Raw genomic sequence first — 26,525 nt, 5'->3', positions numbered from 1 at the left:
AAGATATACAGAAGCCGAACAACCCAGCTGTCGACCAAGGAAGTGCTGTGTAATACAGTATGCTGACAAATGGCCTATGATGTGTAGCAAGACCTTTGTGCTTTACTGAGTTCAGGTGAATCAGGGCCAAATTTGGTAGAGCACCTGATAGGGGAAGTTGCAAAAAGGGGATCCTAGTCTGCTCTGACTAGCATGTAGCCAGGCCTTGTCTACATTAACAAATAATTCAGCATAGTAGGAGTGGATCTGTGAATTGAAACAGTTGGTTTTGAGACACCTACATTGACCTTGTTGTTCAGATTTTGCTTTGGACAAGATTTAGGCTGCTCACTTGGAGTAGTTGTCCCCACCACACACATGGCTCAAAGGTGTTTGCAGAATAAGTCGTTTAGACCTTTATGTTTCCGTTAGTGGTTGGAGCACATTTGGCATGCACCCAGGGCAGGTCTTCTCCTGCAGTTTCCCTTGAAAGAAAGCCAGCTGCATGCACCGAAGCTGCTCCATGAACCAAACCAATGTGCAGGAAGTGCAGAAGGCTTTTAGGTTTGCTTCAGAAGCTTGCTACTGTTTTGATCCAAAATATTAATGCAGAGACAGCCACACTCTCTGAAGAACCCCTGCTTGAGGCCTGATTTTTATTTCTAGTATAAAGAAAGAAAAAATTAAATAAAAACATCACCTCAAACTTATCTATTTTAAGTTTCTCATCTCTGTGCTGCGATTAATTTCCTTTTGCCTTAAGATTCTCGAGTCTCTTGTATGAGGTGCCCTGTCTGAAATGATTTGACTATATATAGTCAAATAGTTATACCAGAGCAATGATTACACTGTCCTTAAACACAAGCTTCCAGAATCTGATGGAATCATGTCAGCTGCTTTTGGGGTCTTAGAGTCCAACAAACCCCAAGAGCCCTTGACAACTCAAGAGACTAGAAGACACAAGTCTTATTTCAATGAAAGCAAGATGAAGACAAACACGGGGGTCCATTGTTGTGCATGAGAATACTAACTCAGAATTCCCATCTGCTTGTTTTGCTATAGCTTGCAGACAAAGGAAAAAATAAACTTAAATTCCACTTAAAACTGTGGCACAATCAGACAATATGCAGCTCTTGCCCTTCCTCCAGTAACTTTGAAAACCTTCATCATAGCCTGCACACTGACACTCATTGTAAATGGAATTCATTCCAGTGCAGTCAAGCTCCTAATTTTTGCCCAAGGGAGTGCAAAGAATCATAAGCAGGTTTTCTATTCAGGGTTGAATTTCATCCAAAATTAGATGCCAGTGTCACATCATTACATTTCAGGGCAATACAACTAATTATCAAATGCAGGATCTGAGGAGAAATGAGGTAGCTTCCAAAAATGTCTTGGTGAGCAATTAGTGTAAAATAAAAAGATTTTTTTGTTCAATATATGATAAATTTGTGGGCAGGAGTATAATTTCTGAAGAAAGTAATATATGAAATGGGCTGATTTTGTGCCTGTTGTATGAATATCTTGTTTGCTTTGTCACTTTAGTTTTCCTTTATTTTATTGTAACCTGACTCCTTTTTTTGTTTATGGGAAATATAAGAATGACATTAATTTGATTATCCTATTCTGCATGCAAGCGTGTATTACATTTGCAAATGAAGAAGTGGTAAGGAGAAGCAAATTCAGTAAGAGGGTTCATTATGCATGCATAACCAAGCAAGTGCTTGTTTTAGAACAGTACATCTTGAACTGTTGCGATAAGGATTGCCAGGATTTAAGTATGAGTTTTATGAATAGAAATTTTTAAAAAGTAACTACTATAAAAATAACTTCAGTTCATTGACCTCTGCGTGTTTTATCTTGAGTAGCACCACAAATTGCGATATTCATTATTAGACTGAGTTAAAATCTGAAACAGAGAAACAAGGGACAAATGTGGGTATTATTAAAATATGTAACTTGTCATAAACTCTCATTATTGTAAGTAGCCTCCTCTTTTATGGCATCTTAAGTAAAAACGAAAAGAACTGCAAAAAGATGTTTTTCAGCACTAACCATAAAAGCAAAAATCTTGAGAACAAGAACTTTGTACAAACTAATCTAAAATACTTGTTCCTGTAAAATCTGCACTTTGCTGTAAATTCCAAGATATTAATACTATGTGTGAAGTGATGGAACCATACGTTTACTTGAAGTGATTCGTGAACATGCAGCTCATTAGCAGAGCCAAGTTGGTAGCAGAGATAGTAGTAACACTATTTCTCTTTATGGCATAGTATAATGTTGCAACATTATTTAGATTTAGTGATGCCAACTTCTGTTTCTTGTAAAGTCACACTTATGCATCTGAGCTCTGTTTTTAGTTCATAATGCAGGTGGCCTATCCTCAGTGACACAATGCTAGATGAAGGTTACTAATGGAGAAATTAATCATAAAATTTTTAATACAGAAACTTGGATATGTAATGGAATATTGTGACTTGAAATATCAGTAGCCATTTCACAAAATGTATTTCTAAATTATATTAAAGTTATGTTATATTATATATAATAATATCATATATTAATTTAAAAATAAGAATATAGTAAAACCAATACTGGTAATGTGATATTTATTGATATTATATTAATATTAGCATTAAATTGATATTATATATAGCATTGTATTTTTCTTATATTATTGTACTAATGATGTAATAGTATAATAACAATGTTTGTAATATGTATATTATATTAGATGGAACTATAGTATAGTTTCATAGTTATACTATATATACTACTACATACTACATAAACTTATGTAGTTATACATGTTATACATGTTATAAACAGTTTATAACTATATAAAATTATACATGTTATATAAACTAAACAGGCAGAAAGGTAAGTATGTATTTATACATGTTATACATGTTATATAAACTAAACAGTTTATAACTAAACAGTTTATAACTATATAAAATTATACATGTTATATAAACTAAACAGGCAGAAAGGTTGAAGTATGTATATCAATAGACTGGGTTTTTTTTTCACCTAGGTAATTAGTATGAAGTTTTTCTTTCTTTCATCTTCCATGGTTATATTTTCTCCTTCCTCATTTTCTCCAGCGCCTTGTCATTTGTTCCTTTAATTCCAACCATCTTCATCTTCTTTGTTGTATTTTTCCATGCTTTCTAGTTATCTTTCCTTACTAAAATTATTGAAGATGTAGTCATGCAGTTCACTGGGCTAAGGCTGGAACATGAGGTGTTATTTCTGGCACAACCACAAACCTGCAGGCAAATCTTATTCATGTCATCTCACTGCTTGCTTTCACTCTTTCCATAGTGCTAGAAGTGTATAGTGTTGTACTGAGCTCCTCTGTCCTTCTAGTGATTAGAAAAGGGATGTGAATAAATGCAGTGCCATGTTCCCAACTCGATCAGAAAATTCACCTTGTGTGGGCAAGACATGAAAGAGGGACCAACAACTTTGTGGGACATTGCTTAGCTATTTAACTTCAGGAAGGCATCCAAATCCCTGAAGGAAGGACACATAAAGCTCCATTTTTTCTCTTGGTATTTCTTAACAGTGTCTCATTCAACATGCTAGATTTATGCTGGGCTCACAATAGGCATCTGTGATGCCTAATTCAGCTCTACAGGTTCCAGGATGCAGCAAGGCACATACAAGTTCAGTGCTACAAAGTTGAGTATGGTGAGGCCAAAGTGTTAGCGCTGCATTCAGTGCGGAAGTCAGTCAGGCTTCAGAATGTTGTTTTGAATATTAAAGATAAGCTTATGCAACCATATGAGAAATAGACTTGGAGATGAAGACAGAGATGACCATACAAATCACATATGGACATAGTTGCTTTTTTATTTCCCTCTATAAAACATATACAGTAATTCTGGCAATACTCATCACAGTTATTCTACTAGAACAGAATAGGTTATTTTGAATATACAACAATATCTTGTACTGAGTTCATAACTGGAATTTAGTATATAGAGGTCACTGAATATGGTTGTGTCCAGTATTTAAGAGCTGTGTTCCTCTCAAATGGCGAAAAACAAAAATTTGCAGGACAGCAATAACTGCTAATATGAAGTTTGACTCTCACCTTAGTGAGACCTGTCATGATGCAAATGAAGGCCTGATTGTTTTTAAATCACTATAGACTTGCTTCCCGAATGGTCTAGTCACAGCCCTAATGAATCGAGTCAGGACTTCTGCTTTAGTAATTTTATATGGCATAGTACTTTTATTAAAAGGGAGGAGAATATCTCTAAATACAGGCAATGAGACCTGACAAAAGTACTATTCCCTGGACATTTCTACGGTGCACTTGTGTTATTCCCCACATGTGTGGGGGATGGCTGTGAATACTTGCACTACTGAGAGTGCATGTCCTGTCAGACAGCTGTTGATATTAGTGTGAGCCAGCTCAGAAGAATCCAGCTTCACATTAAAACATCAAATCTCATAATGACCAATTTTCTGTTGGGTTTTCCTGACAGTATATTGACAGCGTAACGGAAAGCTGCTCAGGGGTGAAAGTTAAGTGCAGTAGACCAAAATCACTGGTAATGGAAATGTGCCAGAATAAGTTGCTTTAAACCAAAATGTAAGCAGTGAAGTGTCAATGGGATGTATATGAAATAATGAGGTTTAGAGGCTGAGGCAGTGGAAAGTTTGTGCAGAAGGGAAGTAATTAACAGAACAACAACATATCAAATAGCTCCCCTAAGCTTATTAATATACTTGCTATGTAAAGGGGTTTTTTTCTGCCCATTCACATTGGTTATGAAGTTAAGTTAAACTTCATTCATGTTGTAAGTACCAACTCAGTCTGAGTTATCCAATAGTTTAGAAATTACATTCATATTGATTATGGGCATATTCATGACATTACACAAAACGCTGAGTGTGGCCCTCAGGCCCCCGGACCCTCTCATGCTGTAGCCATTCAGTGAAGTCTCAATGTACTAGAAGCTTATGTTGCTGCTAGAATCATAGAATCATAAAATATCTTGAGTTGGAAGGAACCCATAGGATCATCGAGTCCAACTCCCTGCTCCTCGCAGGACTACCTAAATCTAAACCATGTGACTAAGAGCATCGTCCAGACAAAAATTACTGTTCGTTTGCTTCTGCTTTCATACGTACAGTTACATAACCAAAAATTATTGTAATGAAGCCAGCAGCAAGCCAGTGAGATTATAAGCAGGGGGGGGGGTTTGTTGTATTTTATTCAAGAACAGGCAGTTTACTGTGTAGGTTTTAAAAACTGGGAGGAAATGTCATCCTCTCATTGTTAACTCATTGAGTCGTTTATTTTAATTAGATCAAGAGTTAGAGAGCTCACACACTTGTATTCATATTCATTAAGGAAATGCACCGTCAAATCTGTTATCTAATAAGATTGTGCACTGTTTTATAACACAGGTGGTTGTGCTAGCAGGTTATCTAAAATCAAAGTTACGAAGTACTTCTGTTCACTTATGTAGCATTAAAATCATTAAACATTCAATGCAGAATCACGGTTCAAAAATAAAGAAGAATGCAGAGAGTCTGTAACAGATATAAATCAGTCAGTTTTTAAGAAGAGTTGCTCTTAAGAAATGTGACACAGTAAGGCAGGAAATTTAATGATGGCACTCTTGGAATTGAGAACTTTCCATTTGTCTTTATAATAGGTGATGGTGAAGCCAGAAATATTCTTTCAAGTTGAGAGACGCCAGCCTAGCTCATTTTTCTGAAACCAAGAACCTCTAATGTTGCACTACGTTCAGTAAGTTCATGGAATTAATTGACACCCCAGGAGGCCTCGTGAAACAGCATCAAGCTGTAATCAGCTGCTTGAGTTGTTGTCTCAGGAAGCCTCAGGTTTCTGTGGCAGCACTAGAAGTGCTCGTTAGGTCTGGGTAATGTATTCCCAACCAAGTACTTGTGACAGAATTAACTCTATGTTATACAGTTTATTCATTTGAGGGGAGATGAGGATGGATCATCTTTTATTTGTTCAACAAACTATCTATTTAAGATCTTTTGTGACCCAGACGCTGACATACTTATTTTGAATTGCATGTTGTATTCTACAACGCTATTCCTAATGCCAGCAATCATGAATGGTGAATTCAAGACCACAATAGATGTTTGCTATCAATTTGGTACCATATTAATCTGATACTCAAAAATATCACAGCAGAAAAAAAATAGTCTTTGATTATAAAGAGGTATTCTCTTCCTTTTTCGCATCTTGGGTTTTTTTCAAATCTGCCTCTGCAAGAACATGCTCACCCTCCTTTTTAATAATTTTAATAATCTCAGGAAATCCCCCTGGATCTAAATTTTATCTTCTCTTTTGTTTGTTTTGTTTTTCCACTTATTATGCTTGTTATAGCTGGATCTTATGCTCCCATTGGAATCAGTAGCAAAACTTCCATTGACTCCAGCCACACCGGACTGTGCTAGGCCCTGGGTTGGAGACGGAGGTGGCTGCATCTCTGGTTTGTTGTTATCCAGTTTCTGGGGAGGGATGTCACCAAGAGGTGAGGATTGGGTGGGGCATTTTAGGCAAACATTTTTAGACAGCCCTTCATGCTCTTTTGCAATATGTCCTTACCCTGGGTGAGACAACAGCAACAGGAGTTGGTAAGTGACACCAAGTTGTCCCAACCGATCATGAACGTGGGGGTTTCTCCACACTCTCACAAGGGCCAGGAATTTGCACCAATTATATATTCTGACTAAAATTTCTTTCTTTTCTGTGAATAAGTAATCAAAAACATTGCAGACTTGCAGCTGATTAATTAACATCACTACTGACTATACTGCCTGGTAAACACAGAATCATAGAATCATAGAATCATAGAATCATAAAGGTTGGAAAAGACTTCTAAGATCAAGTCCAACTGTCAACCCAAGACCATTGTGTCCACTAAACCATGTCGCTAAGTGCCACATCTACATGTCTTTTAAATACTTCCAGGGATGGGGACTCAACCACTTCCCTGGGCAGCCTGTTCCAATGTTTCACCACTCTTTCAGTAAAGAAATTTTTCCTCATGTCCAATCTAAACCTCCCCTGGCGCAGCTTGAGGCCATTTCCTCTCGTCCTATCGCTAGTTACTTGGGAGAAGAGACCAACACCCACCTCGCTACAACCTCCTTTCCGGTAGTTGTAGAGAGCGATGAGGTCTCCCCTCAGTCTCCTTTCCTCCAGGCTAAACAACCCCAGTTCCCTCAGCCGCTCCTCATAAGACTTGTTCTCCAGACCCCTCACCAGCCTCGTTGCCCTTCTCTGGACACGCTCTAACACCTCAATGTCCTTCTTGTAGTGAGGGGCCCAAAACTGAACACAGTATTTGAGGTGCGGCCTCACCAGTGCCGAGTACAGGGGCACGATCACTTCCCTGCTCCTGCTGGCCACACTATTTCTGATACAGGCCAGGATGCCATTGGCCTTCTTGGCCGCCTGGGCACACTGCCGGCTCATGTTCAGCCAGCTGTCGACCAACACCCCCAGGTCCTTTTCTGACAGAAAACTGCAGGTAGGACCAGGGTTCTGTCTCTGCCATGGGTTGTAAGTTAAAGGAAAGGGGGGACCAAAAAAAAAAATAGGAAGGAAGTGAACAAAGCCACAAAGTCATGCAGGATCAGCTGTAAGTCAAGCAAGATGCCATTGGCTGAAAGGATTCTGCTGGAGCTGATGTACACTGAGCATGGAAACTGTGAAGAAAATCACTTGGCACTTGAGTCACATTAACCTACAGCAGTGCTCAGCATTGGTGCTGAGCCATCACTTCTTATGTGTCTCCACTCATTTCACTAAGGCATTCACTCCTCCCTGCTAGGGAGACCTCCTCATGCTGAGAATAAAAATTAGCACTTTATCTTGAAAAGTCTCTCCTAGAGGAAGGTTGGAACTGAAGATGTAATGCAAGAATGTAGACATTGCACAGAGTTTTTGGGTTAGTTAACGTTAATTCAATTTTAAGTTTGGAGGTGCTGGATAGAGACTGAATTAATGTCTTTGGTCAATAATTGTTTTCTACAGTCAACAATCAAGCATTCATGTTAATTCTTTAGATATGTCAGTAACTACTGTCTTTTGCTTGTGGACATATTCCTAAGTCATCACACACAACTCATTTTGGAAAGTAGTTTTTTCCCTTCAAGTGCAGGGGATACTACAGGGCAATTATTCCTGCATGATGGCTTTTGAGTATGGGATAGCAGAGAGTTTTACTTTGGAAATTGCCACAATGGTGCCATTAATCTGCAAGTTGAGTGCCCAGTTGTATTTAGAAATTAAGTGACTTTTAATTGCCAGGTGTGCTGCAGGTGGTTTTCAAGCCATAAGCATTTGGCTAAAAAAGAGCTAGAAAAAGTATGCCTTCCTTCCACCCTTCTACCCTTCCTTCTATCCTTCTGTCCACCCTCTGTTCTACCCTTCCTTTTACCCTCCCTTCTTTCCTATCTTCCTCCCTTTCTCCCTCCCATGCATTTTTTTTCAATCAGAATGCAAATATTATACTTTCATTTGGCAGATGAATGAAAGGAATTTTTTTGCTTTGGCTCAAATCAGTGGAATTGTAGCATGTATAAAACTGCAGAGTTAATAAAAAAAGCTATATAGAATTTTGCAACTCGCATGAATGCATTTGGGGAGGGGCAGAGAAAGAAGGATATATGTGTGTAAATAACCTTCCTTTTTCCATTTGGACTTTATACAGCAGTTTGGAATTCTTCAATTCAAAACCTCAAGTGCTGAGGAAAGCCAAAGCTTTCATAAATCAATGTTTTGGGTTTCTGTTGAAAAAAAAATGCAAAAAGGGATTCATGAAACATTAATGTGCAGAAATACCTTGGTTTCTGGTTAAAAACGTCATCAAATGCTACACAATGCAATGATAAGGCAGTATTTTATGGGGAAGTTTTAAGAGAAGGTGGACAGTATAGGTATAATTCAAATGTATGATTAATGCTTACCCTGTAAGACATTTTTCTGAAGTAGATTGCAAATATATATAATATAAGAAAATAAATTGACCAATCTGGATTTACTAAAAGTTTATTAATATTTTATCATAAAATTAACAATTATGCTCTGTTGCTACAAGCAATAGAAACCCACTGATATTAGACATCATATTGCATCATTTATGATATTGAATTAGTCTACATGAACTGGCTTTAATATTATAGTATCTGCAAAGAAAGAGTCAAACAATATTAAATGAGAGAGGATGTAAATTTTTAATGTTATTGGTATTAAACACTATAAAAAGCTATCTGGTATGATCAACCTGTATTTTATGAAAAAAGCACTTAATAAAAAAAAGGTTCTAACAGCCAAGGATGAGTTGTGTGATAACTATTCCTGTGCTCATAACAAATGCTGTATTTTCCTACACAGTTACTGCATGATCAATATCATTATTGTAAAGTGCTTTTAGCTAACTCAAATATGAAAGACACTGCACATAAGTTAAATTCTGTTGTGTTCTATAGAAGGTTTTAGGTCAAAATGTACAAAGATCTTAAATTATGTCAAGTAGGTTTCATCTGAAAAGAGGTGTCAGACAAAGAAATACAACATCACACAACCTATTAAATGCAGTGCTGGAACATGCATTGTACTCTAAAAACTGCAATTGGAAAAATGAGAATGGTAAGAGATAAACGGAGGACTAACTCTTCAGATTAATTGATAATACCTCACTCATCAGAAAAGAGGTAAAAGAAATGATCACTTGAGAGAAGAAGAGAGAAAGTAGTATGAAATATTGAACAAATTGAAGGAATTGACTAAATAGAAGGCAGACAATAATATCACAATCAGATTCACTGAAGGACTCACATTTGTGCAGAGAAGCAGGACTATAAGGAAGAAGTGAGTGATGTATTTTTTTTCTTCTTCTGCATAAAAGGAACAGTTCTGTCCAACTTAGAAAAAACATTTCTATTCTATCTACATTTTAAGATAGTCATATTGAAATATATTTTCACTGAAGCCTTACTAGGGAGTCTAGATTTACAGCAGTCACACCAGTCACCACGTCTGCAGAGTAGCTGGAAAAATTCTGAGATCCTCTATAATTTTCTATCTTTTGAGTCTTACCCATGAGGCTCTTAGAATTTGCTTTCAAAAGCCTAGAATATAATCCTAGCAGTAATAAACCCACATTCATTTCCACTGTTACCCCAGAAATTGTTTTTGACTCTACAACCGTGTCACAACCCTGACAGTTATCACACCCTTTGTGTTCTCAGGTTGTCCTTGAGCCACATCCTTTCATCTTTGTGGGGCTGTTGCTCTAGTTACACAATGACAACAATTTTTATTTTTTTTTTTAATGGCAGTGTTAGTATTTGGAAACTGTTATTTAATTACTTCATACTTAGAAATTACTTTCAAAATAATAACTCAAACACTAATCATAGCACTGATATAGGACATAGATTAACAATGAAACTCAGAGATAAAAATCAGGCAGCATCACATATCATTAAGCAGATTTAGTATAACTGTAGATTTTCCTAAATCTTCAAATCAAATTTAGTTTTCTATTAGTATAGTCAACCAAACCACAGCATATATTCCCCTTCATAAATATATCATGCACCGTCTTAAAATGACACCCCCTACTTCAGTGTGAAAGCTGTTCTTAAGTCTGTTCCACTGATGATGAGAAACCTTCTGGATTCCAGCCTAAATATAGTGAAGGCTTTATGTACCCTTTGGTCTTTATGCTTGAGTGTATTTCCCTGTCTCTTTTGGAAATTCTACATTTGCTGTATTCAAACCTTATATTTATTTTTCTTACATCTGCATCTCACTAGTTGTTTAATACACGGGAGCAGATCCTTCATCATCTTCTGTTTCAACCAGGAGTTGCCCCAACCCAGGTGCAGGACCTTGCACTTGGCCTTGTTGAACCTCATGAGGTTCACACAGGCCCACTTCTTGAGCTTGTCCAGGTCCCTCTGGATGGCATCCCGTCCCTCAGGCATGTTGACCGCACCACTCAGCTTGGTGTCATCTGCAAACTTGCTGAGGAGGGTGCACTCCATCCCACTGTCTATGTCATTGATGAAGATATTAAACAGTACCAGTCCCAATACGGACCCTGGAGGGACACCACTCATCACTGATCACCACTTTATCCCTTCATTTTCTGAAATTGGTGATTAGCTTTCTTTCCTATTTATGTCATTTCCATTCTAGTTCTAATACCCTCTTTGAGCTGGTTATTTATCCTAGAACTCTTGTTTCTGCACTGTATGTCATTCCAGGAAGTTTTGTTCACTTAAAGAAATTACATTTTGCTAATTACTTCCTTTAAGCTCTTTAAATATATCCCTTTGCAATGAAAAATGATCTAAACTCTCAAATTCACTTTGTTATATATTTCTTGTAAAATTAAACTGAACACATACAATTTTGTATGTAACTTTCAGTTAGGTACCTAATTCTCTTTGCAGGTCAACTTTTGATCACATTTTCAGAAAATCTAATAGATGCAGCTGCTTAAGTTCCACCAATTTCTGAAAATGAGAGGAAAAATGTTGAATCACATTGAGATGTTTGAAAAATGCCCTCTATATCCACAGCAAAGATTTTTAGTGGTTATATGCTCCGTTTATCAAGTTGAAAAAGTGTTTAGAAAATCTCAAAGTACAAGTCCCTTATAAAGTTACCAGAAGCAGAATGTGTCTTAGAATATATAAGATTTGCTGAAGATCTGAATAGCCCTGCTGGTGTTTTTCTTTGAATCCATATGTTCTATAAGGCTAATTCCAATCAGTACTGATGATTTTGATAGAAAATAAGTTAGGAATAGGTTTATGACTCCTTAAAGTTACAGCTCTCTATCTGTCCTATTAGTTCCAGCAGGTTTGTACTCTGAAAGACATGTAGGACCTGCTAAAAGCATTGCACTTTTCAGGACTCAGCATTCTAGTAGCAAATGGAAGTGCATACAATTGCAAATGCTGCAGTAATTGGCTGAGTGTGAAAAATACAAAGATGTATTTATTTGCAGAAGTTAGGAGCTGCCCTCTATAAGTCATCTGAGAATGACAGTATTTATTGCTTTTGAAGAGGAAGAAAAAATTCCTTTGCAATAGATAACTGTAATTCCTCACTGTTGATCTCACACTGGCAGAAACTATGCATTGAGTTTTCAAGGTGGAGAATGGCAGAACACGTGTGAGGTACATGAGAACATTCTATATTGCTGGCTATCGCAGCTGAACAAAATTATTTGCTTTTTATTTTATCTCCACAGCTAAACTTCCTTAGCAAATTCTTTAGGTAAGACAGCAGTGTCTTCTCCAGGAAAAAAAAAGAGAGCATTCAGGGAAAAGTTCATTAATTCAACTATCCTGATGTTCAGTTGCATATCCTAATATCAGGACATTTGCATGGTTCTCAAGTTTCACACTGCACACAAATACTTTGACTACTTCCTGCATTCTATCACCCTCCTGATGAGTTTTAGAGATCTTTTAAAATCCATTTTGTTGTAGCTGCAGAAGAAAAGACATAAGGGCATAAAAATTATGTGTAGTTATCCCAAGAATTGGTGAATGAGGAAGAAGTGGTGAATGAGCACTCAAAACGAAAGTTCTACAGTTGCTGTCTCTACCCATCCATATGCAGGTCCTGACCACCCAGGGATGTTCTGTACCAGCCCAGGTAGTTCTACAGATTTCCCTCAAAAAACATTATTTACAAGTGCTCACATGAATGACCCAATGAAAATATGAATTACAGACTGAAATCTAGTTTGCTGAATTTAAGCATATAACTCACTTTTAAACCTCTTATCCCTACATCTGGTCCTGCTCCAGGATCTCCCAAGTACGTCTATATCTTTCTCAAATTGTGGGGACCAAAATTGCCTCAAAGGCTACATCTACACTTTGATCTGCCCCAACAAGCAGGCCTAGTCTCTCAGGCCCACTGATGTAGAGAAAACTGTCAGCCACACTGCATCCCAGGGCAAACAGGTTATGTCCATACTTGGTCTAAGTCTCCTCAGGTCTATGTGGTACCCTTAGGTATAATTGTTATATTCGTCTTTATTTCAGTCTGTCTGAAAAAGTGTGAGGGCTATGTCAAAACACTGCCTGGGTAGTTCTTTTGTGGCATGATGCTGCATGCGTTTTTATGGCATGCCAGTGTTGCTTGCCTTGGGGAAGGCCATGAGATGGGAATGCCTGGGGGAATGCAGTTTGATGGTTGTTGGAAGACTGTACAGGGCATGGAGAGCCTGGTGACATCTCATCCTCGCTGCCTGTAGAGTGTGGTCCCTGAGCTGAATGTTATTCTAGAACTGCACTCATTTTTATCTCAAAGGAAACTAGCAAGTTTACTCCGAAATGAAAGCCTGAGAATGAACTATCACACGTGGAGTGGGGATGATGGAGGGCCAGGTTCCAGGAGCCAAGTTATTTGCTGGTGTAGATGTACCCAATAGTATTTTACAGCTGACATTTCACCAATACTGAATCAAGTGGAATCATTACCCTCAACATCTTACATATAACACTACTATTAACATGTCAGAATGTGATTTGCCTTGACTTTCATTGTTGACTTTCATTCAATTTCTTTTCCACTCTAACCTCCTGGACCTTTTTCCTTGCATTTGTGTTTACTCAGCTATTCACAGTCTAGTATTGGTGAATGTGATTTCCCTCTCCAAAGTGCAACACTTGACACACACCTTATTGAATTTTGTCTTGCTGATTTCAGACTGTATCTCAAGATTATTACAGTAATTTTGAATCCCAATCCTGGTCCCTAAAGCATTTGTATGCCCTGTGCTGTTAATTTGTATCCTACATAGATTTCATACATAATCACAGTTCATTTTGTCATCTAAGTCACTAATGAAAATGTACTTAAAATTCTTAGATACAGAATATAATTCTGTAGCTTATTCATGCGCTTATATTTGCCCTACTTCTTTAACCTCTACTCTGAGAATCTCCAAGAGGTACCTCAGTAGTTGCATCAGTATTTAATATTTGCACTCGTATCTAATCTGGTTCACAGAATCATATTTAAGTTATCAAACTCTAACAACTCTGATTGCTTATGTCCCCAAAGAGGGAGCAGCCTGTCACTTACTGAGCTGTGAATTAACTGTTCTGTCACTACTTTTGCATTCCAATTTAGAAATAAGTGACCAGAAGTGGACTAATGATGTTATATTTTTCTCATGTTCTATTTACAAACACTATGCATTTACTCCACTACATTTGTAGAAATCCATGGGCTTATAGAAAACTGCCTCTGAAAGTTTTACTGTATCAAGTGACCTACTTTTCACCTTAGTCCATTTGAACATAGCAGATATATTTATTATCAGTCACTGAGGCAGGCAATGTGGTATTGTTTTGTCTAGATCAGCATACTTTAATGGCCATGCAGTCTATTAAATATCTCTTACAGACTCTGGATTTAATAAATGATTTCTAATTGACTAGGTGTCAGTGGCAACATTCTAGAAAACTCAGTTACATGGGTTTTTCATTGATTTTCCCTATATTAGAAAATGAAATGTCAGATACCATTAATTGCATTTTCACAATAAGAAGCATACTGCAAAAGTAGCTGCTAAGTGAAAGCATTTCCAGCCTAACACGCAATAGAAGTATTCTTTTTAAATTAATCCAATATATAAACATTTATTACAGTTATGTGCCTCTGTGGGCCAAATTGATGTGAATGTAATTACAATCTATAATATGGAACCATTCTGCAGGCTTAAAAAATACATTCAGGTATATTCTGCACTCACTTATCCTTATACATTATACTACCTGCATCCAGCAACATAGAAGGTGGTTAACCCATGGTTTCTAGTAGTTCTTACCCACAACGACTGCATCATCCCTGACATCAGCTTGCACTTACTGCCGTCAATGGCTCAAAGACAGAACTGCTAACTTATATTATCTTATAAGTATACATGTTTACCCAGGCTATATGTCATTAGTAAGTAGTGTATGATCCAGAATAAAGTTTATGAGACTGTGACACACATATTCATTACCGTTGGTGTGGTCCCCAGTTCAAAATACGTTGGTGCATCTTTCCTGCTTTCCTGTGTCTGCATTGGTGTAGTCAGATGTTCATGATTACATGTTTTCTACAGATTTTCTTTCATGTGATCGTGTTTATTATGCCAGAATTGACCACTGGTCTCTATAGTCCTAGGGAGATGACATTAGCAGTCTGGATGTGAAAAATCATTTGACTATGCACAATTTACTGTAGTGCTAGAAGTTCTTATGCCTTTGTAGAGAAAGAAAAATCCATGACCTTTCTAAAGTATGTGATGTAGCATTCAATTTCCCTGCATCTGATCGATAAGCAAGCAGGAAATTATATCTTTTGCCATGGTAGACAAGCATAATTAAGCAATAAGGCAATGGAGGTAGTTGTGATTATCTTAGGATGCACCTGGGAGCTGTCTTGTTGCTATTTAAAAACATCTTTATGCTAGGGGAACTGTATTAATTTCTGCTGAGAAAGATAAAGTTGGCAGTTTGGAATGCTCACGAGCAACAGTTTCAGTTGTGCTTCACAGAGAGTAATATGGTGTGTTCACCCCAAACAACTAGGCTTCTCTTTCAGCAGAAGCAAAGATGGAGCAGGCTATAAACATTTAATTGACAGTTCAGACCCAGAAAAAAACCACAAAACAACCAAAAAAACAATTATGCTTTGCCTGGCTGCCAGTGAGTGCAAAACTTACATTTTTACCAGTTTAGAATAAAAATATGTTGCCTCCAACACTTGACTTCCAGGGAAGACATCTCTGCATAATTAATGTTATTGCATCCACATTTTAATTTATGCATTTTAATTATACCAAAGGCCCAGTGAATAATTAATTCTAGCAAAACAATGGGTCTGAAGCATAAGCTGAAAAGTATCGCTTTTTAATGGGTTTTGTAGATTTAAATAACTAATAAAAGCTATTTAAGTATTTGATTGTGAGAATATTTTGCTCTGATACAATCAAGTATTAACTACCATTATTGAGCAGCTTCTCAAGTGGAGAAATGTTAGCTCAGGCTACCTGCTTTCACAATTGGCCGATCTGAGTATACCACAGTACACTAACCCATCTGAGCCATATGCATGCAGGAAAGAGCTTTATTTGGATGTTTGCCCTGTAGGAAGGACTGACATGTCATTGGCATCATCTGTAAGATGTAAAATCAAAATTCCAGGCACAAAATTCCTCTTTGACCTCCCGTCTTCCAGCAGGTCAGTTCATGCAAGTTTCATGGGGAGATTTAGAATTGAATATAAAGAAATACAATATAGAATTCATTATCCCTCAGTTCAGCAATCTAAGAATTAAGGATGTAGGCCAGGTTAGTAATTTAGAGCCTTGCAGTGGTCAACAGAGAGAGATAGCACCTCTGGAGAGTTTCATCTCATCCTAAAATAGGTTTTTGAAATAGATGGGATTAATCACCATTTGGCAGTGGCTATCATTTTTCTGTTTCTGACAGAGGAAGCTTAGGATACTGCCTTAGACCATACACCTAACTTCCAGACACCCTAGTTTAGGTGAAATTAATTTCACTAGCAATGGTAGCCTCTAAACTACCGTGTGAGAAAGACCTACTGTCACCAACCTGATGGCATAAAGACCAGGGCAGAGCAGAAGGACTCACAGCACAGAGCTGTCCGAAGCTCAGTGTGTCACACTGACAACCAGCACCCCTGCTGCTTGGTCAGGTCTCAGGCTCGAAACATGCGACACTCATTAAGAAAGTCCTTCCCCCTCTGAAAGGCTCAAAATATGCATTCGTGTTGATCTGCTGTGCCCAAAGGCTTGCCTCCACCCTGGCATGGCCCCTGGAGCAATGCTGGGCAGTGTGATGTGCTAGAGGCAGGGTGTCCCAGATGTGCAGTATGTCCTGGGTTTGGTGTACTCTGAGTTTGTCATGCAAAGGGTGGTGAAAGCATGTAGACAGCAGACAGCACTGACTGCATAACATGGAAAGCCTGATGGCAGAAAGTACCCATTTCTTTAGGTGAGTAAAATGCTAGAGTAAATGATGAATTACTGCAATCCCTGGCAATATATTACATACACTCAAGTAATATCAACTTGTCAATACAAATAGAAAATGAATTGCTCTTACCAACTTTTTTGTTCATGTTTTCCATGTCAGAAGTTTGTTCTTTAAAATCTAATATAAAATGTTTAACAAAGTGTCATAATAATCACAATATAATGAAGTCCTTGTAAAAGAAATAAGGTTGGCAAATGCTGCTGCCAATTTTGAATATCAGGCCTCTTGTTTAAGTGCATTATTTAGAGCTCAGTATCTTTTGGCTCCTATGCTTTAAGTTTTCTCTTTTCCATAATATTATATATTGAAATCAAAGTACTTGACTCTCCAGAGCACCACCTGAGTCATTAGGGAGACATGGAGGGGGACTATGGAGGAACTAATTGTGTTTTCCCTGTTTTCAACTGTATTTGCCTGAGCCTGGATGTGAGCTAGGGCTCTTGTCAGTCGTTATGGTCTGTGTCGGGCAGGTGACAGTTACATTCAGTTTGGGTGGGTGGGATGGCATGTCCCTTCACGCAGACATGGGGAAGGGACAGGGTGGCACAGAAAAGGCTCCCGCTGAGGTGGCTCTGCTCCAGGGAAATCTCAGCCAGCCATAGCCAGCTGCTGCCTGGCCCTGCTGAATATTTCATAGAAGGTACAGAAGAAAACCTGCCTTAGTATCAGACTAAAACTAGTTTCTTCTGAGCAATAATACCCGAAAAAGCAGACACGCGTTGGTGCAAACTGGGACAGCGCTGTAACAGTTAACAGCCTATCCCTGCATACATCCACCTGGTGGCTTATGTCTTCGTCACTGCTGAGCTCTCCTTCCCAGGGGCTAGGCAGTGTCCTGACGGTATTCCTCTATACCCCATTCCTCTCTACTTTTCTTACTACAGTACCTACAACAAGTAGTAAGAATAATTATTCAAGAAATACAACTATTTTATTAAACCCAACTTAAGACCAAAACCTCCTTACCGTGTACTTTGATACTAGGATGGAGCCCCGTGATCTAGCAGTCCTAGTCAGTCTAGTGTTTTTAATGTGAATGACAAAAATAGCTGCTGAAGCATGAGCTCACGATCTGTAGCAAAGTGTCTTCCTTTGCTTCTGCCTTTGCAGGACTATGCTGAGAAGGAGAAAGCTGCAGCCAAGGCTCTGGAGGATGTGAAGGCTAACTTCTACTGTGAACTATGTGACAAGCAGTACCACAAACACCAGGAATTTGACAACCACATCAATTCTTACGACCATGCTCACAAGCAGGTAAACCTGACAAATGTCTGTGCATGTTACAGTAGTCCATCTTCCTTCCTCATTTATTGTGGGAGGTTTCTAAATTCACTTAAGTAGAAGACAATTTAACTTTTGATGTTTTCGACTTCAACATGCTGTTTTTCATTAAAATAAAATGTAAAATATTCATTGTTTTAATCTTCACCACAATTTCTTTTAAGCCCCTTTGACTGAAAGATCACTGTCTATATTTAGATAGGTGCTCAATACCAATATTCACACTGAATTTGATACATTTAAATGTGGAATTGCTTATAAACTAGAGGGAGAGGGAAGGATCACTTCCTCAAATATCCAGGTCCCTCTTTTGGATGCAGAAGGTATATGACCATGCCGTTTCAAGCTGGTCATGCTGTTTCAAGGGCAGAAAAGCAGTTTATTTTTTTAAAAAAGCAGATGTTTCTGAAGTTGAAATCTATGTCTCATAATGTTTCTTAGGGTGGAACACATTTTGCCTTGCATGCAGAACATAATATAAAATAACGGCTACTTTTGAAAAACAAGATATTGGATTATTGAGAAAAGATAATAGATGCTAATTGTTTGTCATTGCTTTTGTATCAACTTTATCAGATCCATATGTGGTAGGTATATCCTACCCGTATATACCTATTGTCTTTCTATGTCTGCTTCCTGCATCCTAGTTTTCCTCCAATTTTAGCAAAATTGATATTTCAGTTGGCATTATGGAAAGAAAATGCAATTAATTCACATAAACACTTCAGAATTTGAAGAAAATTGTTTGCAAAGTTCAGGAATGAGCATTTCTGAACTTCTGATGAACAGATCATATCTGCTAATCTAAGATGTAAGAAGTTAGAACATGTAACAGGATTCCATAGATGTACCTTTTTCTCCTGTTTTTCTACTAGCGCTTACATGCATTACACAGTTCAAGTTGTCATGTATTGTGTGCATTCAAGTTGCCAGGGTATTAGCGTCTTCTGGGTGATCACAATTCTGGGTGCACGGGGGTCAGGAGCTACCTTGCAAATACATGAATCATTTAGAAGCCGACGATATTTCTGACAGAAGACTAGAAATAATTGTTGAGTAAAACAAACAGCGCTAAAGGCAAAACTCCTCACTCTCACTGCAAGCAATCTTGTCTTTTGCAGTATTATAGAGGATGTAAATCAGCCTGGAATTTTCTGTGTGCATCTATCACAGCACTGCATTAACAAACTGCCTAACATTTGCCCACCCATCATGCTGAACCATCCTACTGAATTCAAGCAGCCCAGAGTCAGCTATCCAGGGGTATTAATGGGACTCTTTCGGCCCATCGGTCTCAAACCAGAGCTAGATTCGTCTAATGTATTTATGTATTAAATCAAAAGCAATTCCTCACATCACCATTCCATAAATTAATCCATAAAAATGGTTTTACTAATACAAAACAAATGCTCTTCCAGATCCTAAACATGTGACTCTAATCCCTCTAAATCCCCATTTGCTGCACAAAGAATTTTTTTCACCCTTCAGCTGTTATTTTTACTCATCAGAAATGCATCTGAACTCAAATGGATCCATTTGTGCCCTTCCCTCTTCACACACTCCCCCTGCAAAGAGCAGCTTATGCAAAATAAAACAGCCTGCTCAATGCACCATCTATGATTGGGTTGTTGGGCAGGGGAGGTTGTGTCAGGTTTCTGTGATAAAAAGGAATGTTTAAGCAATAAAACTCTTTTTAATTTTTAGGTAAATTCAGTGCTTTAAAAGCTGCCAGACATAGTACTGGGAACTAAGAGTCCGCATGGAAATGCACAACACATACGGAATATCAACTGGCAGTACAAGCTCACCCCATCCTGCCCTTTCAGATGTAGTTCAGAAGCTCAGTTAGCTCAGGATTAGCTAGCTACCCTCCTGATGTGACAGGGTAATTCAGTCTCTTCTCCCCTCTCACTTCTTGACTGCTCAGCCAAGTCTCGGAACAGCATTAGTTTGCCTCTAGGAAAAGCGTGGATGCACCCTTTTCTCTGACTTTTATAGTCGGTCACAGAAGAGCCTTTATTCTTCTTACTTTCATCAGAGAAATCTTCAAAGAAAACAAGTTAATTTATGGTTTCCTGTGGTTTTAGTTAGCTTAGTTTCAAAATGTTTGTACTGAGAGGGATAGTAGCCACCAGAAAAGCTTCTTTCTCCTAAGGTATGTTTTCTGTTTCCCAGCAGAAATTTGAGGGTACCTTTAGTCATCCACACGGATATGTTCTAAGCATCATTCTTCTAATGGAGAGCAAATGAAAATGAGGGACTCTATACGTCTCAGTAACAATACAGTGTAGTCCTCCCATGTGATTTCCCATTTAAATGCTACTACTTTGAAATTTGTATTAAAGTGGCAATGCTGTTTAGAGAAGATATAAAGGCAGAAAAAAGGATATTGCACTGATTACTTCGTCATAAGTCTTTTGTTTCTTTTCCAGAGGAAACAGATTTTATTCAAAGAATTATGACTCTAATCTCCCAATATTATGGTTTTATAAAATTAATTTTGTGATCCATTTTCTTATCTATGATTTCAACCAGTTGTTAAAGCAGAAAGCACTGAGTCTTGGACCTAGCAGTTGGCATACCAGACATTGCCTTCCCTGTCCTCAGAGCACTGCAAAATGTTATGATGACAATCTGGCCTTGTTTGCGTAACTGGTTTTTCTGCTGTGTTAGGTTATTCTAAAGCAGTATACTCAGAAAGACTCTCTCTCTCTCTCTCTGCATGCTACATACATTCATACTTATATATATAAAAATACTATGTATGTATGTGTACATATATACACACATACGCATACAAAGAAACCCTTGACAGAACATCAAAGACCTCCCCTGCCTATATCTTCATTATCTTCTAACACTGTAATGGCCCTGGAGGGGTCTAATATGATTTATGTATTTTTGAGTAATATTGTCTGAGTATTAAGCAGCTGTTATTTCTTTGGTTGTCTTGACAGATTAGTCTTAACGTTGCCAACATCTTTCCTGACACACTACTCTATAATAATTTTTCATTGATATTACCTGTTACTGGAAATTAATTTCTTTCAGTGCAAGGCTGGATAAAGTGAACTCAGAAAATCTGTTTGAGTGGAAGGCTGTGCTCCCACCCAGCTTTACCTGAGCTCTCTGTTGTTAAGCCTGATACTTAACAAGACTGAGGCGGGAGTGTGGGTGACTTTCCTGGGAGCACCTAATCTTTCATCACTGTACAGCCCTGTGCCTCATTGGCCCCGCACATACCAGCTAACCCACTTGAAATCAACAGCTTTTTCCTTTGTGTTTTTCCTTTGCTATGGAATCTATGACTTTATAAAGTCCTGGGCAGCAGTCACGGGCAGTAGCACATTTGACAAATCTGCAGTATCTCTCATCAAGCATTAAGGTGAATGATGCTTACTATCACTTGCTCGCCATGTTCTCTGCAACAAAAGTTAACTGCATCAGAACCGATTGCCTTGGCACTGTCTAAACTATCTGAACTCTGAAAAGGATAAGGGTCCTAGTCTGAATTCATTCAAAAGTGATTAGTATATAGATAATCAATATAGGTTGCTGCCTGAAAATGTAATATATGTGGATGTATGTTACATGCTAAGCTGAAAATAATATGGAAGTATAGATTTTTTAACAGGGTTGTTAAGTCATGTGCATCTATAAAAGGAAACCAAACTCGAGCAGAGATGTCTATTTGGTTAACGCTATTAAATGGAATCTTTTAATACCTCCAGGTCATGCATAGCATTCATCCATTCAGTTAATGTTGAAGTAGCTGGAGCTTTCAATTTTTGTATAAATAATCCTTAGCAATCAGCAAGGCTTTTAAATGTCAGCAAAGGAGAAAATCACAAATCTGTTCCATGTACTGCAATATAATAATTGTGATGATGATAATAATAATAGAAATAAGCAGCAAAGAAAAACAAGACTGTGTTGCCATCTTGGGGTTTCTGATGACAAAACAGGTCTTTCAGTTTTGTTGTCAAAATTTAGCCATACAGTTAAATACATCACAGTCTTTCATATGAAAAAAAAAAAAAATCTGAATTTAGTGTTCTTGAAGCAGGCAGCACTGTTTAAGCAGGTGAACAGAACTGTCAGTCTCCACTAGTTCACATGCGCATACCTGTATCTCAGTATTTAAATCCAGGCATACTAGCACTTGGCTATATTTTTTGCATGAAAGTCTGATTTAGTGTGTACAGCTATGGGCACTTGCTGTTAAGCCTTTATGGTGCTTGTGGATATAAATTCTAATTCAGGCAGAGATTTAGCTCCTGTTAAACATCAAAGCTAGCAAATATGCTTACATTTTAGCTAACGTTGCCTCTACCACCTAGAAAATGCACAGATAAGTGAACACAGGGAAAGCTCCAGGAATGAGTGTAATGCTGAGATCTTGTTGGTTCATCTTTAGGGTGTTTTTTCCAGCATCTGCATGTTTATTGGAGGAAAAGTAAGGCCCTTTTCGCTCTAAGACACACCTCTCCTATTACCCCAAAAATTTTCATTTGGAGGAAAGGGAACTGGTTTGGCAATATCTGAGAGATTTCACCTTGGGATCTGGGAAATTAGGCAAACACAGCAACACCAAGAAACCTTCTGGACAAAGTATCATATATTTAGCCGTAAGAACACACTAATCAAACAGAAAGGGCTACACCAGCATGAAGGTCCACTATTATGTGTGCTTGTGAAGTCTCTGCTTTTTTCCCTTGATATATAGGTGGACCCACTGTCCCTCTTGTACTCCCACGTGGACGAGGCTAACATCCTTCCCTGCAGCCCCTGCTTCTGTTTCTCTGCATCAGGACACTGGCCATTAAGAAGGGCCTGCTTTTTTAGGGCCAGGTTTTGCACGAGGTCTGTACTCTCTGTGGCCTCCTCAGAAAATAACCTGAATGGCAAAAGACCTCAGCATTTCTTGCTCTCAGTTAGCGAGAGGTGCTGTCTGCAGCCATCAGCATTCTGCTCCTGTAACCTCACAAAAATCAACTTGGTTTGATGCTTGTTAAGAAATACATGCATACTTTTAATATAATTTTCACATTCGTCACATCCCTAGTAAGAAAGCCAGAACCAGAATTGTATTAAAGATAAAAGAAAAGGAGTCAAGCAAGAGAAACAGTAATATGATGTTAGATTCCCTCAAGCAGCTGGTTTATAAGTGGACTTGAAGTGATAAAGGAATTTTGTATGTGTGGTAGTTATTGTCCTCCCATTTTTAGGTACCAATAGATTGCTATGCTCAAAAGCAACTATCACATACACAATTGTTATATGTGTGTGCAATTTGGAGGGCGTAAAATTAGGCCTAGTCCTGAAAATAATTATGAACTTTCTAAAATGTATGCCTATAAGTTACCCACAAAAATAAATGAAAATATTCAAATGCATAAAATGAAGGATGCTTAGATGTTTTACAAGAGAGGGGTTTTAGAGATGAAGGTTATAACTTATTATTTATTTTTTCCCATCTTCAGAACATTTACCATAAGTATCTCTAGTCAGATTAGATGCTTCTGACACATAAATCAAAATACTGAAAGTATGATTCAATATGGTCAACAGTTTCTCAGATTTTTCCACAAATTATTCTTTAATTTCAGTGAAATGCCCATTTATTTTAGCTTCAGGCAAATCTATTACCAGTTTATGTTTTAACTGTCACCATTAAACAATTATTTAGAATGATCATCTGTGCCTGTATACCCTTTGTCAAACACTTCTGCTTCATCACAATATTTATTTTCTCTTGAATTTTTGAGGGTTTGATGCTGAGGAATTCTTAACTGTTATTTTATTCATTATTCTACAATACACATGCCGATTCAATTTTCCCTGCTCTTTCCTTTTAAGCACATCATTCTCTTCCCTTGGAAACAGTATACTCTTTACATTTGTAGCATAACTCTTGTTTTCCTTCATGTGAAAACCAAAGCTAAAAGAAATAATTCATTTCTGTAGTCTATCCTATCATTTCAGTATCTTTTTGCCTTAAGGACACACTGTTCTCTTGCTCATTCTGAAACCGGTGATTTTCTTATTGTTGTTTATGCCTATGACATTCTCTAATTTCTGTTATAGCTTCACACTTTCTTAGCTTTTCATCATACATTGATTTTGCAGTGTGTGTTCTTGTTCATACTCCCAAAAATTACTTCCAGTCTGACTGTAACTGTTCCCGAAGAGCAGGTTTTTGATAATTTCTTGCTGAATTGTTTTCATTTTCTCACACTGCCTTTCCCATAATTGACTTAAAAAGTTCTTCTCATTCTTTCAGAATTTGTTCCTGTGAATTAACTCATTTTACTCGTCCCTTTTGTTCATAAGTTAGTTTTGATTACAAACTAGGTTACCCCATGGTTTCTACTGGATTGTTAGACACAGAACCGGCTGGGATGTTTATAATTAAGGTTTCCAAACATTTTGTATTTTAAGACCCAGGTTTTTGTTGCTCTCAGGGATTGGGCTGAAATTTTCTTTCTGGATCCCAAGCTTTAGTGAATTACTGAAAAAATATATAGTATTTGCAAAGTTAGAAGTAAGGAAGTGATAAGGCACCAGAATCAATACTGTTTGGACAACCTAATCTGATACTTTTATATATCTGCTCTTTAGTAAAATCTTTAATTGCAGGTTGCATGTTGTTTTCCCTAAGGAAACTCCCTGACTCAGTACTGAAGATGGACCATACTTGAGGAATGAATCCATCTTGTGCAGGGGATGAAGCTGTTTGCTACAAAAGAACTGATGATGAGAAATGAAGGGGAAACAGAAGGAGAAGAAGTGGGTTTAGGAAGTAATTATGGGAATAACAGACAGGGAGAGACAGAAATGGCAAGAACAGAAAGGCACGGAAGTATCACTCCGAAATTAGAAGACAATGAAAGGTGTGTACAAGAAAGGGAGAAAAAGGAGTTACAAGAGGAAGGACCCGGAGAAATAACCCATAAATAAGGGGGAATATCAGGATAAAGCATAGGAGGAGACTGTCAATGTCACTTAGTGTCACCAATGCCTAAGCCATTCCACTTAGAGCTGAGGAGCTGAGTAAATCAACCAGATAGGCTATATGAAAATCACATTTCACAACTCTAACTCTGTTAACAAGAATACCACAGATATTATATTGGCACAAAATGTTGTATTGAAAATCATACAGAGCACTTACATAACATAAAAAATGGCCGGGGTCTGGAAAAAAGCAAAGAATGAAATGTATAAAGCTGTTGCTCATGTACAATTCCATCTTTTACCACTGATAGATAATACAAGACCAAAATACTGTATTTTCTTGGCCTGAATGCTTCTTTCTGTTATTTAGAAATAGAAAAATCCTGCCTTTCTGAAAGCATGTTTGCATCACAGCTGCTCTGCTTCAAAGTACCTGCAATCCAGCACCTTTGAAATGCTGAAGTAGCAGTGCAGTGAAACAGACGATCAGGTTGTGTCACATCACAGAAACTGATATAAATAAAACTTTATTTAAACATAAAGCAATACAGGATGACATCAGCATTTAAGCAAAGGAGTAGTGTACAGCACATAAGCAAAAGCAGGATGTAAACAATACGATAATTCTGTTGCATCACTGTGCTAAGAACATTTATTTTGCCAGTTTGAAATTATCTTAAAGTGACTGCTTAGTTTATAATATCATGCAATATTTTCTTAAATATTATGAGGGGAGGCTTGCATTTATAGCTATGCTACACAGAGATGTTTCCATTGCAACAGATTCTAAAGAAATGTCACCAGAAACAATTCTTTACTTTAAACTTACAGATCTGTGCAGGTCAGTGGGCCTTATTAAAAACTGCTGAACCTGCTGCCCTGCCAATGCTTTGCTGCTTTCGTATTACTTAGCGATAAAGTAAATAAATTGGCAGTATTCATCCTTTTTAAATAGCATGCTGCTTAGAATAATGAGACTCCTTTCATCATTAGCCCTCAGAAAAAGTTCTTGCAAATAATGCAGAACTTCTTTTAAATTTAATGTCTTGATAAGCTAAATTGTTAAATGCTAGATGCTATGGAATTACATTTGGTGTTCTTTAGAATGAATGCTAATTAACATGTAAATTAGCAATTTAACCCTCTTTAAATTGGAAAAAAACCCATGGGACACCTAATTTCATAGTTGTTAATGATGGTCCAATGAC

The 26,525-nt window shown here is 37.7% G+C and overlaps 1 protein-coding gene across 1 annotated transcript in view; it reads left to right on the top strand.

Moving 5' to 3' along the window:
• ZNF804B (zinc finger protein 804B) overlaps positions 1-26,525 on the top strand; it is a 104,823-nt gene that overhangs the window by 51,987 nt on the left and 26,311 nt on the right. The window contains exon 2 of the mRNA XM_019471095.1: positions 18,190-18,333. Coding sequence (XP_019326640.1) covers positions 18,190-18,333 — 144 coding nt within the window. The remainder of the gene's footprint in view (positions 1-18,189; positions 18,334-26,525) is intronic.

Source organism: Aptenodytes forsteri, unplaced genomic scaffold, assembly GCF_000699145.1.
Source record: "Aptenodytes forsteri isolate BGI_AS27 unplaced genomic scaffold, ASM69914v1 Scaffold172, whole genome shotgun sequence".
In the NCBI taxonomy this organism is placed as follows: Eukaryota; Metazoa; Chordata; class Aves; order Sphenisciformes; family Spheniscidae; genus Aptenodytes; species Aptenodytes forsteri.
Note: the sequence above shows the minus strand (reverse complement) of the source record. Positions and strands in the feature narration are given on the sequence as shown.